At 38.3% G+C, this 15787-nt stretch overlaps 1 protein-coding gene across 5 annotated transcripts in view; it reads left to right on the forward strand.

Moving 5' to 3' along the window:
* Positions 1-15787, forward strand: part of SH3RF2 (SH3 domain containing ring finger 2) — a 140532-nt gene that overhangs the window by 65310 nt on the left and 59435 nt on the right. For all 5 annotated transcript variants that reach the window (XM_042454126.1, XM_042454131.1, XM_042454130.1 and 2 more), the window contains exons 4-5: positions 1256-1351; positions 9588-9887. In XM_042454126.1, coding sequence (XP_042310060.1) covers positions 1256-1351; positions 9588-9887 — 396 coding nt within the window. The remainder of the gene's footprint in view (positions 1-1255; positions 1352-9587; positions 9888-15787) is intronic.

Below are 15787 nucleotides of genomic sequence, written 5' to 3' on the forward strand. Positions count from 1 at the left end.
TATAAACATGGAAATGAATCCAGCTTATCAAAGCCTCATAAGTGACAACATCACTCAAGAATTTAGGATTAATGATATGATGGAAAGATTTGTAATAAGGGTGTCAAGACATAGGTACTTATATGCATATGTGGTGGGGTTGTAGAACTATAAGGAAATTTTGGCAAATTGTATTTGAAGAGTTAAAAGAAATAACAAAAATTGATTTAGAATTTTGTCCGAAGATAGCTTTATTATGTTTATATGATAAAACTAACTGCACCCAAGTTATAAAGGATTTAATCACAAATTTATTAACAGTGGCGAGATTAATGATAGCAAAAAAAGTGGAAAGACCAAGGAGATTTACAAATACAAGATTGGTATAGAGAGATATGGCAAATAGCAATTAATGATAAGTTAACTAGTGGAATTTAGTTTAGAAGAGGAATAATCAAGAGAAATGATTTCGAAGCAATATGGAAAACATTTGTACAAAAGGTTTTAGTAAAAGAAGGAGGTGTCTTACCACCAGAGGAAGAGCTACAATTCTGGAGGTAGAGTAATAAGAAGATATTAGGCTCTGGTTATGGGGAGCACTTGGGGGAAGGGGGAAAGGGGGGGGGGGGGGGAATTATGAAAAGTATATGATGAAAAGAAATATGAATTAGATTTAGATAAAGTAGTAAAGAATGGAATATAAAGGGATATATTATATGTATGGGGGATATTATGTAAAAGTTTTTATATATTATTGTAAGGCGAATTAACCAATATTTTGTTTTATCAATTTATTATAATAACATTTATTAATTTCATTCTACCAATAAATATTTTTTTAAAAGGAAAGATTTGTAATAGGCTGAAACTGCTGTAATTTGTCTTATTTTACACATATGCTGATCCAATGTGGGATCAGTTTTGTGCCTGTCAATACAATGAATATCATTTTAAAACTAGTAAAACTACATTGGGTGCTGTTGATGTATTGAAAAATTCAGCAGCTAGCAAAGGAGTTTTCCTCATTTAAATTTTACTCCCTATTAAACAGAAAGAGAAACGAAATCATAAAAGTCACACTGAAAAAAATGAAGATGTGCCTTTTTAGCTTTATAAATATTATAGTACTGTATTATGTAAGTCCTCCTATTTTAGTGATATAAAAGACAAGGTTAGCATAGTTGATCTCTCAGTATAGTACAGGAGACAAAACCATCTGTTACCTATCAAGTACAGGCAAGTGAACTGAAAACCCTATGTGATTATTATCTTTCAGGGAGACATAATCACTGTTATCAGTCGAGTGGATGAGAACTGGGCAGAGGGCAAGATAGGTGACAGAACTGGAATTTTCCCCATCTTGTTTGTAGAGGTAAGAACAATGGCTTGAATATACTCAAAGATATGGCTGTCAATATATGCACTTGTTCTACGTGATCTCTGAGATGATCTTTTTGGCAGTGGTTCTGCAGCACAATACGAGGAGAAGGCATCTTCTGGTAGATGCCATCCAGCTTACTTAATAAGGCCACTTAATGCTTTGAAGTGTTATTATTTGGAGATGGACATAGTTCTTCACTAAGGTGCGTTACAAACCGCCAAGAAGCAGCGGTCTGCCGCTGCAGCCGGTTGCAGCGTCTGGGAACCACAGCAGCCAAAAGGCGTGGTTCCCGGATGCTGCCAAGAAGGAGCGCAAAAATCGTGCTCCTTCTTGCGGCCCGGAAGAGATGCTGCGAGGCGCTAGTTGCGCACTCATGGCATCACTTCCACCATGTGACATGCGGACGCACAGCGTCCGCTACATCAAAATGGCGGCGGCCGTGTGGAATGGCCACCGCCATTTGTTACGGACTCTGTCCGTAATAGAAGTAGGGGCGTCTAGAAGAGATGCCCCTTTTTCAAACTGGGACATCCTGAGGACATCCGAAATGGCGGTCTGAAACCCGCCTAAGTTTCTTCCCAAAGGAATTAACAAGTAATTTTAACAAATTTCTTCCCACCACAAGAAAGGAGATTATCACATCAGTTCCTTTCTTGCTGCAGTCATGCTTGTACTGTAATAATAAAATTGTAACATAGCAATTGTAGAACAGCCACAGCCTCACTTCTTTTATGTGCACAACCAGGATTGCTGCACCGATCATGCTCCCTTCCTGCCCTCTCCCTTAACCCTGCTTCTCCTAACCCTTATGCCCTACCTGATATGCCTTTAGATTTTTGTGAGATTGCCATAATTATTATTATCATTATTATATTTATTTGTATCCTGCTCTTTTCCCAGAACTGGGACTCAGAGCAGCTTCATAGCATTAAAAACAGTACAATTAAAATATAGAAAAAGTACATTAAAAAGGAAGTAAATTATTACAATATTAAAAAAGATAGTTATTAAAAGAATAAAACAGATTTTAAAAAGATAAAATTATATATTAAAAAAAAACCTGTATCAAAATTTATTGAAGTGGAACAACATCCCAGCCTGTCATTATAACAATTACTTAAAAGCCTGTGTGGACAGGTAGGTCTTAATCTGCTGGCAGAAGGCCATTCTGATCTCCCTGGGCAGGGAGTTCCAGAGGCAGCCACCAAGAAGGCCCTCTCTCGCCTCCCCACCAACCGTGCTTGTGATAGTGTTGGGACAGAGAGAAGGGCCTCTCCAGAGGATCTCAGAGCCCGAGTGGTTCATACAAGGAGATATGCCATAAGTCAATAGGTGAGATGCAGGTACATACGCATGCAAGTCCTGAATTTCAAAGATTCTTGTCAGTCCAGGATTCTTCTCATCAAGGTTTCTCAGCAGTTGAAAAACATATTTCTAAATCATTTTGTTAATAATTTTGAATTTCCTTTCCATCCCTATTTTTGAATTATACCTCCCAGACTGCCCTGGCAAACATGGTCACTGAGAACCTGGGAATTATCATACAAAAAAAAAAAAAAAAAAAAAAAGGAAGAGGGATTTACCCTACCTTTAGTTTTCATCTTTCCCCATTGAGCTATAATGTTGTCTTGAGACCTGATTTTTAAACAGATGGATGGCCATTTTTAATTGTATTCCTGCATGGCAGAAGGTTGGATTGGATGGCACTGGTGGTCTCTTCCAGCGCTGTGATTCTATGATCCCCCAAGACCTCTGAGAGCCCCAGAAGGTCCTACAGGATACCCTAGTAATTTTTTACCTGATAGGGAATAGCCAATTGCTTCTTTGACGCTTCTCTTCTCTTCTCTAGCCACTGTGGGGTGGCTTTCAGTAGAGAGGTGAGTTCTGTGGAGTTTGAGTCATTGCATGAAAGGAGTAGGGAATTCTTCCCTCCACAACAACCAAAGAAGTTCAACATGCAGGAGAAACCTCCAGTTATTCCTAGGTATGTCACTAACAGGATGCCAACCCTTTCAGCTGGACTTCCATCATTACATCCCATTTCAACAATTTTGTTTTTAAAAGGCTGAAGTACCAATTACTTTTTGTGTTCATTTCCCCTAACAAATCAGTTTTACACTTAAAAAATGTATGAATTAGCCTATAGTGTATTGTGATCTTGTATGCACTATCCCCCAACATGTGCATTTTGTGTGCACTTTTCCCAAGTACAGTGCGCCCACGCCATTCATGGGTGTACTATATACAACTTTGAGCTTATGCTGAAGCCGCACGACAATTAAAGAAATGGTGTGTGTGCCCATGGCACACGTGCTGCCCTGTGCATCATGTACGCGCCCCATTGTCTGCAATGAGGCATGGGCATACACAGATTTCCCCTTATGCAGGGGATCCGGAACCACCAGGGCCCCATAGTATGTTTTTTCACAGATAAACATGATCACTGTGTTCAGAAAAGTGCAGATTTCAGAGCACAGCCATGCTGTCAGTCATGTAGAAGTTTGGATAGGTGAGTAAACTAAGTGTTCATCAAAATGTGAACTGTATGAAAACTCACTACCCCCATCTCTAACATTTTTGTGTGTGCATGTAAGAAAATGTGTGTGAGCAGGACACTGGGTAAGGAGGAATAGTATGCATGTTGTATGTGTGACAAGGGGAGTATGATAGCTCTGGAAATGCCTACCACTCTTGGCCAACCCTACCACAGGCTCACTCTCCCTACAACCCATCATTCATCACTGGCAAATTAAAAAGGTTGTGTTCCTTAACAGAGGCCTTGTCTATATGTGCTTGTAGATGCAACTCCTGCAATTTTCATGTCTGCACTGCATTATCTGTATGTTCTGTTTAATTAACAGTGCTCATCTGCAATATTTACAAACAATATTAACCTTTTTTAGCAAGGACCACACAGTCCTTAGATAGGAACTACCAGCTTTGCTGAGAGGCCATGGGGAGAATTTCCCAATGTAAAACTGTCCATGGGAATAAATAAGATTGCAAAACAAAGTGTAACGCTTACCACAAGACATTTTGTAGATAATAACAGATTTCAAGAGTACATGTCTCTGCCAAATGCCAACATACTGAATATCTTAGTGGTTATTATCAACATAATACTACACAGCAGGTTGCTAAGCCATTTGGATGTAGAGATTAGCAGCTATCATAGAAATGGAGCACTGCTTTCAAATGTTATGGCCCGAATCCTGCTGTTGTCATAGGCAACTAGTCATACATAACAACTAGTTTCTCTTGACTGAGATCCACAACTCCATTTGCATCTAGATATCTGTCAGGTGAATCTCAAGAGGTCTTGGATGAGAACTTCAGTTGAGGTGCAGATGTGCATCCAGATATATTCTGTGTCCACTCTGTAGAAGAGTGCTTACATCTTCCTGATTGGATCAATGTGTTTGTTTTTACTTTCACAAATCACTCTTGCATCTGAAAACCTGGTTTTAAAAGGAGCTAATGAAAAACCAAGGGAGTTTACTTTTTGCACTATAACTCCTAGAATCCAAGGAGGGTCTCTTGCCTTACTAGCTGCAATTTCTGTAAGATGTAGTTAAAAAAAAACTTTGTAAATTCTGGACAATGCAGTACAGTGCCAAATAGAGATGTAAATATTCAATTATGGTCCAAAACAAACTGCAGAAATAATCCAGTTTGAGACCACTTTAACTGCCCTGGCTCAGTAGGGAATTCTGGGAACTGTAGTTTGGTGAGACATTTAGCCTTCTCTGTCACAGAGCTCTGGTGCCACAATAAATAACAATTCCCAGGATTCTTAGCTCTGAGGCTGGGTAATTCAAGCAGTCTGAAACTGGTTTATTTTTTTACTGTGTTTTGGACCTATGTCATGCTTACAAGTGAGGATGAATAATTTCCTCAGTTTTCACCTTGCTAAAGAAGAAAACAAGTAATTATGGGCAAATTCTCCCCTAGTATTTAAAGGACATCTACATGTCAGATCTGGTTACACTGACACATCCCTTGATTATACAGTACAACTACAAAATGGACATCTGAGCAGCACACTATATCACAAACCCATTGACTTACTACATGTGCTTACATGCCTCCAGTTCCCACCCTGAACACATCACCAAATCTATAGTCTACAACCATTGATACAATTGCATCTGCTCAGAACCACAAGACAGGAACACCAAACTCAAGGAATTACAACAAGCATTCCTCAAGCTACAGTATCCACCACATGAAATGAAAAAAAACAAATAAACAAGGCAAGACATGTACCCAGGACTGATCTATTACAGAACAGATTGAAGAGGGAAAATGACAGAACCTCACTAGTGGTCACATACAGCAACCAACTGGGACCATTCAGGTGCATCATCAGTGAACTCCAACCTATTCTGGACAATAAATGCCACTCTTCCAAGGGCTCTTGGTGGCAGACCTTTACTTGCCTACAGACAGCCTCCAAATCTCAAACAGATACTCACCTACAGGAAGGCACACAACACAGATCGGGACACTGATACTAAGCCTTGGCACAAACCAAGATGCCAACTCTGCCCACACATATCACAAGACCAAATGGCATCACCCACAATATTGGGGGGGGGGCTTCATGTGTTCATCTTCCAATGTGATTTTTGCCATACTATGTCAGCAATGCCCTTCAGCACTCTACATTGAGCAAACAGGCCAGTACAGAGTATTATTTTTTGAGCAAAGTTGGGTTTTGTACACAACCCGCCAACTCTCCAGTGGTTATCTAAAATCATATCTCTCTCTCTCTCTCTCTCTCTCTCTCTCTCTGTCTGTCTTTCTTTTGCCCAAAACAAAGTTTGTGTTTGGAAACAGTTTTTTTAAAAAAAAATAAAATAATAATAAATGAATACAGACACCCAAATGTCACGTGAAAAATTAGTGGGATTTGCATAACAAAACATGATTTTTCCACAAATTGGGTTTCTGAAAAAAAGGAGGGTTGCATGAAAAATCTGTTTTCACACAAAAACATAAATTTCATGCAACCACCCCTTTCTAGAAATAAACATTTCTGTGCAAAATCTATGCATCAAACCCCAATTTTGCACAAAAATAAAATGTGAATTTCTAGAAAATGTTTTTCTACAAAAAAAAATCTGGTTTTGCACAACTATTTTATGCACAAAAAGCAGTTTTCAGATAGCCATATGGATTTTTGTTTGTCCAAGACTGCCACTGCTGTTGTTGTTTTTTGCACACCCAAAAACCATACAGCAATTTTGCACAAAGATATGGCTAACAGGGTATATAGTGTCATACCTCAGTCAGCAAAGCTTCAGATAAAGAAGCTCCTTCTTTACAAAGTCTCTTTATGCCTCTCTTTTTTGCTGCTGCCACTCCCTTCCCCCTTGTCTAACTGGAAGTTTTTTGGTATCATCCACATTAGAAGAATGGTGTAGGTGAAATAGAGAAAAATAAACATTTAGTGCTGCATTGCAGCAGCATGCCTACTGTAAACAAGGCAATAAAGCTTGAGCTGGGGGGAAATGGGATTATTTTCTAGCCAATCCTGCCATAGTGCTGTGTGTCTGTGTACAACTGGCAAGATAAACAGCAGTTGCTTTCAAAATCCTTTGCTATGTGTGAACAGCACACAACATGCATGAACAGCAAAATAGAGGGGGGGGGAGGCACAGCATATAAACCTTCTTCACCAGCTATATCTATTATGTTTTTAAAAGCATAGATATGTAAGTTTGGCCACCAAAATGTCCCAAAAGGTGGAGGCTGGTGAAAGAAAAAGTCATCCCTGGATGCATTTTGAAGAAGATTTTAAGTGATCTCTAGGATCAGAATGTTTCTATTTACTTATGCGAGGCTTGCCTGATTTGGTGGTTCTGTTTCACATGTGCATATTGTTGTTGTCATTTTTTAAATGTGGATAGAATGCCCTAAGATAAAAAGAGTTTGGACAGAGGCTTTGGATATTATGTCTAGTATAACAACAAAAAAGTTGACCTCTGTCCAACCCTTTTATCGCTATCTTGATATGTTAGGAATAACAGTAGGTTGGCAGATTTTCATTGAATATATCCACAAACAACAAGGACAATTGAAATTCCCATGTGGGCAACAAGTTTTTTGGAGAGACACAACTGATATTCTCTCCTTTCCTTAGCAGACCCAGAAGACCATCAATAGTGGTTGATATGATTATTGTGAAGTGACTTTGTTTTTTGGGTTTGTGTTTTACTGTTATAATTTACATAATAAATATTTTTTTTAAAAAAATCTGAAACATGTTGACAGTTTTCCTTTGTGTTGTAGGAACATGTGGGGTTTTAAAATGTTATTTCTGCCTCTGGTACCAAATTTTCTGTTAAAGACTTCATGCCTAGGAACATGCATACTTTGTTAAATGAGGTGCTTTTTAAATAATATTTTTTTGCATAAAAAATTTTTCACCAACACACACACACACACACACACACACACACACACATGTATTTCTCACAGAATAATGACATGCAAATTTTGGGTGAAAACTGCACAGAATTCTTGCTGCTCTGTTCTTTCACAACCAATTTTCCTCAATGTTAGGAAACCCATTTTTCTGCCAGGAACAAATACTGTAATGTGAGTATTATTTCCATCCCTAATGCAGAGCAGTTTGGCTGAAGCTGGAACTTTTTCAGACATAATATCATAATAATACTTCCTCAGCAATTTTTTAAACTGAAGATGCAACTTGTGAAAAATATAACAACTACTGATTGGCATGGGCATACCTTCTATGGAAAAACCCTTCTAGACTCATTTCATTTGGGGAAGATCCTGTGAATTTGGGGACTACATATCTGTAACTTACTATGTCCTACAAATACTTGAAAATTCTTAAGCAAGGAAACTTTTTAATGTAGATGTATGTTCTTTCTGTTTTTAACTTTTGTATGTTTTTAAATCAGTTTTATAGTGTTTTATATACACAGTTTTACAATGTTTTAATCTAGTGTTTCTTAATATTTTTGTGAACTTTTTGTAAACTTTTTAATATGTTATGGAAGCTGCCTTGGGTCCTGGTCTGGGAGAAAGGTGGCGTATAATTAAAATAATAATAAATTTGAAAAGGTAGTTTAGTGGTTTGAGTGTTGGATTAGGATACTGTGAGACCAAGGTTGGAATCGCCGCTTGGTCATGGAAACCCATGAAGTTGGGCAAATCATATTCTCTCAGCCTCAGGGGAAGAGAAGGGCGAACCACCTCTGAAAATATCTTTTCAATAAAACCTCATGATCAGGTCACCTTAGTGTTGCCACAAGTCAGAAGTGGCATTGGAGGCACGTAGCAACAGGAACATGACAAGCCACATTGGAAATGTATTTTTTGTAATGTGTTACCTTTTATAACACTCCCCTAACATGTTCTGGCATCTTTAACTACTAGAATCCCATAGCCCCTGGCTGGGAGATTCTCAAGAACTGCAGTCTAAAAATAGTATCTCCAGGCTCTGGTAGGTCCTCAAAAATTACAATGTAAAGAACCATTTTGATGTTCAGTTTCCACAATAAACTCATGCCACTCCTCCCTCATGCACATAAAGGATTGTTAGCATGTCAGCTAAGGGGTCTTTCATACAACAATCCTCCCTCCATTCTTGTGGTCTTTGGACTTGCATCCCTCGTTTATGCACGAAGGATGAACGAAGGGAGATTGAATGGGAAGTGGCTGCATGCTCCCATGTACCTGCACCTATATTCAAGCCAATGGGGCTTGAATATATGTGAAACTCCATTTTCGCAAGGGGATCTGGAACTGATCCCCCACAAAAAAGGAGGGGCGACTGTACACAGTTATACAGTAGTGCTCTATTCCATTTTAACTGCTACGTTACATCTTACAGAATCCTAGGGTTTGTAGTATGATCAGAGGCATTAGAGGAGTTCTCTGGGTGAAGATTCTAAGTGTCCTTTCCTAAACTGCAAATTCCAGGATTCCATAGGATGTTGCCATGGCAGATAAAGTCACAGTGAAATCATAGTGCTATAACTGTTTAGCATGAAGGGATCCCAGCTAGTCCAATGCTGCAATGGACCAATACAGTATCAGTTCCTTTTGGAGCACTTTGGTGGTATAACTGTGAAAGGGCCCAAAGATACTCAATCCAGCAATGGCTGCAATTTGTCTGAATTAGGAGGGGTGTGTGTGAATATTTGTGGTACTAATGACAACATAATCTCATTGCCCTTTTCTTTTCTTCCAGCCAAATACAACAGCACGGCAGCTCCTTCAGAAAAGTTACCAATCCTCCCAGCTGAAATGTGCCTCACCTTTTCAAAAATCCTTGCCCAGAGCAAAAGGCATGGAGTCCGAATCAAGAAGAAAAAACATGAAGCAATTCTCTATCACATCAGCCTTAAATACACTCAACAGGATGGTCCATTCACCCACAAGACGACAGAGCCTGGATATCAGCTCTCCTGTGCTCATCAGTTCTAGCAACCCATCGGTATCTACCCAGAACTATGAGAAAATAGAATGCCCATACAGCACTCCTGTCCAGGTAAATCCAAATTCTCTTTCCTCTCTTTTTGGCACTACTTTCATGGGAGATACTGGAGGCAGTGAACAAACCATAAGCTTAAGAGCAGGCTTCTGTTTGGATATATTTTTGCTTGACAGGCAGCAACTTGAAAAGCCCACCTTATCTGCCACAGAAGCTTTCTTCTAGAAAAGATTAACTGTGGTATCTAAACATTTCTCTCTCTTGTGGTTGAAAAACTCTGTGCTACAATGTAAAAGCTGCTGTAGCAAACTTACTGGGCTGCCTCAAATGAGGCCCAGAGTGCAGCTGTTGTTGCTTACAGATATGTTTATATCTCATGGAATTTGTCAATCATGCTTATTTTTTCTTTATAAAAAGTCTGCTCTCCAACTTAAGCGTTCAAGTCAGTGAACAAAAAAGACACAAATTCAGAGTCACACACTAAAAGTAAAAGAAAATCAAGACTGGGTGTAAAATCAACAGCAGCCAGCTAAAACCTGGGGGGAAATAAGAGAATTTTAGCTATTAGTGGAACATTTTGGGGCCATTCATACCACCTTTTAACCCAGTTTTGAAATCGATTCTTCCACATGAATTTCCGATTAATATCTTTATTATCAATATATATAAAACAAACAAATCAATATGATTGAAATAATATTACATCAGTTCCATATCACTACATTATCTTACTTGACATTATAGTTGTATACAACTTAAGTCTAGATCCTATCAATCCAATATTATCCAGTTCATCTTCTTTATCCGTTACCGATCTTAAGTACAGAAATATAATTAATGAGCCTAAATACATCCTTGCTGATCCTCACTATTTGAATCATTTTCTCAATCACTATTAAAATCTTATTATGTTATAACTCTTCGTTGCATAACACTCCTATATTAATTTATACATTCTCCTTATATCAACATGTGCTATATATTACAAATGTATTGATGTACCAGCATAATCTTCTGTTTCAAACATTCTTTCTCTTGTTCTATACATCCGTCATTTATTTCTAACATAATGCACTACAATCTTACATTCCACTTCTTATTCACATATTCTTCAAAAGGTGTCCAAATGTTACTTTCATAATCCTCGTCCTTCAATAGTGCAGTTAGCTTGTCCATTTCTTGGATTTCCAATACCTTTTGTATCAATTCATCTATATTAGGTAATTTTTTAACTTTCCAATATTTGGCTAGGAGTATCCTAGCCGCTGTTACAAAATATAGCATTGTTTTCCATTTTTTTTTTTACCGGCTCTGCCCCCATAAATGTGGTCATATTAAGGAGATAGAGTTCCGGTGTCATAGGATATTTAACTCTTATTATTTTGTGTATAGTAGAATCATAGAATCATAGAATCATAGAATCGTAGAGTTGGAAGAGACCACTAGGGCCATCCAGTCCAACCCCCTGCCATGCAGGAAATCCAAATCAAAGCATCCCTGACAGATGGCCATCCAGCCTCTGTTTAAAGACCTCCAGGGAAGGAGACTCTATCACCCTCCGAGGGAGTGCATTCCACTGTCGAACAGCCCTCACTGTCAGGAAGTTCCTCCTAATGTTCAGGTGGAATCTCTTTTCCTGTAGCTTGCATCCATTGCTCCGGGTCCTGTTTTCTGGAGCAGCAGAAAACAAGCTTGCTCCCTCTTCAACATGACATCCTTTCAAATATTTAAACAGGGCTATCATATCGCCTCTTAACCTTCTTTTCTCCAGGCTAAACATCCCCAGCTCGCTAAGTCGTTCCTCATAGGGCATGGTTTCCAGACCCTTCACCATTTTTGTCGCCCTCCTTTGGACACGCTCCAGTTTCTCAATGTCCTTTCTGAATTGTGGTGCCCAGAACTGGACACAATATTCTAGGTGGGGCCTGACCAGAGCATAATACAGTGGCACTATTACTTCTCTTGATCTAGACACTATACTTCTATTGATGCAGCCTAAAATAGCATTGGCCTTTTTAGCTGCTGCATCGCACTGTTCACTCATGTTCAACTTGTGGTCTACTTGGACTCCTAGATCCCTTTCACACGTAGTTTCATTCAGCCAGGTGTCACCCATCCTATATCTGTGCATTTTATTTTTCCGCCCTAAGTGCAATACCTTACATTTCTCCGTGTTGAATTTCATTTTGTTAGCTTTGGCCCAGCTTTCTAGTCTATTCAGGTCATTTTGAATCTTGATCCTGTCCTCTGGGGTATTAGCTATTCCCCCTAATTTGGTGTCATCTGCAAATTTGATAAGTATGCTCCCAATTTTGTCATCGTGTATTTTTTTCCAAAAACATTTTACTTTCACACAAGACCACCATACATGATAATAACTTCCCTTTACCATACCACACTTCCAACATTTATTTTCCTTTGTGTTACACATCTTAGATAACCTTGCCGGCGTCAGGAACCATCTGTTCATAACTTTCAAATGATTTTCTTTCAAATCTTGTGCAACCGTGAATTTAGCTGTTTTTTTTCCATGATTTTTCCCAGTTTTCTAAGATTATTGGATGTCCCACATCCTGTGCCCATCTTGTCATATTTAATGTTATCATTTCATGTTCTAAGTTTCTTGATAGCAATAGTTTATAAAATTTGGAAATCTTTCCCTTATCTGTATCCCAAAATATTTTGTCTAATTCGTTTTGATGTGTCCCCAATCCATCATTTAATAAATCTTCCTTGAATTTGGATTTAATTTGCAAATATGTAAACCATTGAATACTGATTCCACAGTTTTCCAATTCCTCTTTGGTCTTTATCTCTATTCCCCCATTTTCCGTCCTTTTAATTAGATCCTTATATCTTAACCAAATTTGTTTCTTTTCCCATCTACTGAACAAGGCTTCTTGAGCGGAGACCCAATTCAGTATTTTAATATAAAACATTGTTTTAATTAATTTCCATATTCTTAGCAAAGGATTTCTAATTGAATGATTTATGAAATCTTTATTAATCAAATCTTTACAGTACCATAAGTATCCATGCCATCCATATCTCATGTTGGATGATTCAATGTTTAGTAGATTAGTGTTTTCTAATCTCACCCAGTCCTGCAGCCATAATAATCCATCTGCCCAAAAATATAGCTTCATATCCGGCAGGGCACATCCCCCATGTTCCTTTCTTTTCTGTAGTACCTGAATTTTAATCCTTGCCCTCCTTCCTTTCCATAGAAATTTATTAATCTCCTTTTCCCAAGCCAAAATTATTTTGTCATTATTAATAATGGGAAAATTTTGATAAAGATATATAATTCTTGGCAGTATATTCATTTTAACAGTATTTATTCTTCCTAACAGTGACAGTTTCAACTTGCTCCATCTTTGCAAATCCTTTATGATCTGTTTCCATACTACTTTGTAATTGTTTTCAAATAGTTCTATATTCTTATTTGTTAACCAGATACCTAAATATTTTGCTTTTCTTTTAACTTCAATTCCTGATTTTAATGTCAATTCCTTTTCTTCAACTACTCTCATATTCTTTGTTATCAATGTAGATTTACTTTTGTTCAACTTAAATCCTGAAAAAAAAATCCAAATTCATTCAGTTCCCCTAAAACACGATCAATGCAACTGTTCGGGTCTTCTAAAATTATGATCATGTCATCGGCATATGTCCGGAGTTTGTAGTCAACTCCCTTAATTTTGGTACCTTTAGTAGTCTTGTTTGCCCTGATAGAGTTATTCAATAGTTCCAAAACGGTAATGAAAAGCAAAGGGGAAAGAGGGCAGCCTTGTTTCATACCTTTTTCTACATTAATGTAATTTGTCTTTTGTCCATTTATTATAACTTGTATTTTCTGATTAGAATATAATTGGACAATATTTGACAAACAATTACAACCCATCCCCATTCTCTTCAGAATCTCAAACATGAATTTCCATCGCAAATTGTCGAAAGCCTTCTCAGTGTCGACCAGCATTAATGCCATCTTTTTGTCATTATGTATAGTATAGTGTTCTATTATGTTTAAGATAGTTTGTATATTGTACCTTAATTGTCTCCCTGGCAAAAAAAATCCATTTTGATCTTCATGTATGATCTCCATCAGTATTTTTTTAAATCTATTTGCCAAAATTCCAGTATATATCTTATAATCTATATTTAAGAGTGCGATGGGTCTATAATTGGTGGGTTCTGTTCTATCTTTACCATCTTTTGGTACGAGCGACACATTTGCTAATCTCCATGTTTGAGGGATTCCTTCCTCTGCTATATTGTTGAATACTTTGCCTAACACCTTTATGATGTCTTTCTCAAAAGTTTTATAGAAACGGGCCGTATAGCCATCAAGCCCTGAATCTTTGCCCTCTTTCAATGCCTTTATCCCCTTTGATATTTCATCTTCCTGTATAGGTTTTTTCTAATTCCTCAATCTGTTCTTTTGACATTTGCCTTATATTTTTCCTGTCAAGATATCTTCTTATTTTTTCATCGAATTCTCCGTCTTCTTTTTTTCTTTATATATATTTGTATAATATTCCTGAAACACTCTTTTTATATCTTTGTTATTATGTTTTGTCCTATCCTGATATCATTAATCATTTTTTCTGTTTCTTTTTTTAATTTGTATGCCAACCAACGTCCCAATTTGTTAGCTCCTTCAAAGTATCTTTGTTTGATTCTTATTAGCTTTTTTCCAGTTTCTTCCATGTTTTGCAGCTGCATTTTATTTTTAAGTATTATATATTGCTTTCTCAAAGTTTCATTATCTTTGTTTTTCAACATTTTATCTTCCATGGATTTTAACTCCTGAGTATCTCTATTGTATTTTTAATCTTTCTGTCTTTTAATTTCAGCTCCTTTTTTAATCAGCATACCTCTCATGACTGATTTAAATGTGTCCCATACGATCTTACTTTCCATTCCGGTTATGTTATTTTCCTTAAAAAAATATTTCATTTCCTCTCGCATAGCTTCTACAAATTCCATGTGAATTTCATATTGGGCCCGATTCTGTCACAATCCATGTCGAGGCTTGCACAAGGAAATGCCCCTTAGTGCGGGCTATCGAGATTTGGGATAAAATCCATCTTTTCTGAAAAGACCCGGGTTCCGCGAAATATGAACTTGCCCTCGATCATGATCGGGGCAAATTCAGGGAGGGATTAAGGTCAGAGGGAAGGCAGAGGGCAGAGCATTCCCTTCCCTCAACAGAGGGGAGGGGGAGAAGGAGGAGGAGCAAAGAGCCGAAGGAAAAAGGGGAATCTGGAGGAAAGGGTGACAGGAGGCAAAAAGGGGAAATCAGGGTGACTGACAGGGGCTGCAAAGGGCTATCAGAGGGAGGGGGTAGTGGAGAAAGTGATGGAGGAGGAGGAGGAGGAGGAGGAAGGAGCTGTGGGAAGAAGGGAACCATGGAGGGCATGGAGCAGGAGGAGGAGGATGAAGGAGCCAGGGCAGCTCCCAGAGGGAGGGGAGGGTCAAAAGGAAGGAGGAGGATTGCCAAGGGAAATTGGGCTGTGAGACCAAGCCGGAGGAGGGATGTAGGGAAATCAGGCTGTAAAATCAGGCTTTTATTTTTGACAATTTATGCACATGATTTTTGGGTGACGTGTCTGTGTGCTTGCTTGTGCTACTTTATTTCCTCTTGCTCCTGGATTATTATTATTAGTGTTATATGAGGATGCTACAGTCAGAATGCCTGCGCTGCATTTCCCTTTTATTCCCAATTGATTCCATGGGTCAGTTGGAACTGACAGGTCACTCTCTCTCAGCCTCAGTGGAAGGCAATGGCAAACCCCCTCTGAAGAGAATGTAAGCAGGAGGAAAGAGGTCAGATCAGTTCAGGTCAGAGGCAGGGCATGAACGGAGATCGTATCAGGCACCTTCCCCCCCTTTTTTATTTTTAAAAATTATTTTTGACAAAATATGTGCGTGTTTGTTTGTTTTTTGCTTGAGGC

This window comes from Sceloporus undulatus, chromosome 2 (genome assembly GCF_019175285.1).
Source record: "Sceloporus undulatus isolate JIND9_A2432 ecotype Alabama chromosome 2, SceUnd_v1.1, whole genome shotgun sequence".
In the NCBI taxonomy this organism is placed as follows: domain Eukaryota; kingdom Metazoa; phylum Chordata; class Lepidosauria; order Squamata; family Phrynosomatidae; genus Sceloporus; species Sceloporus undulatus.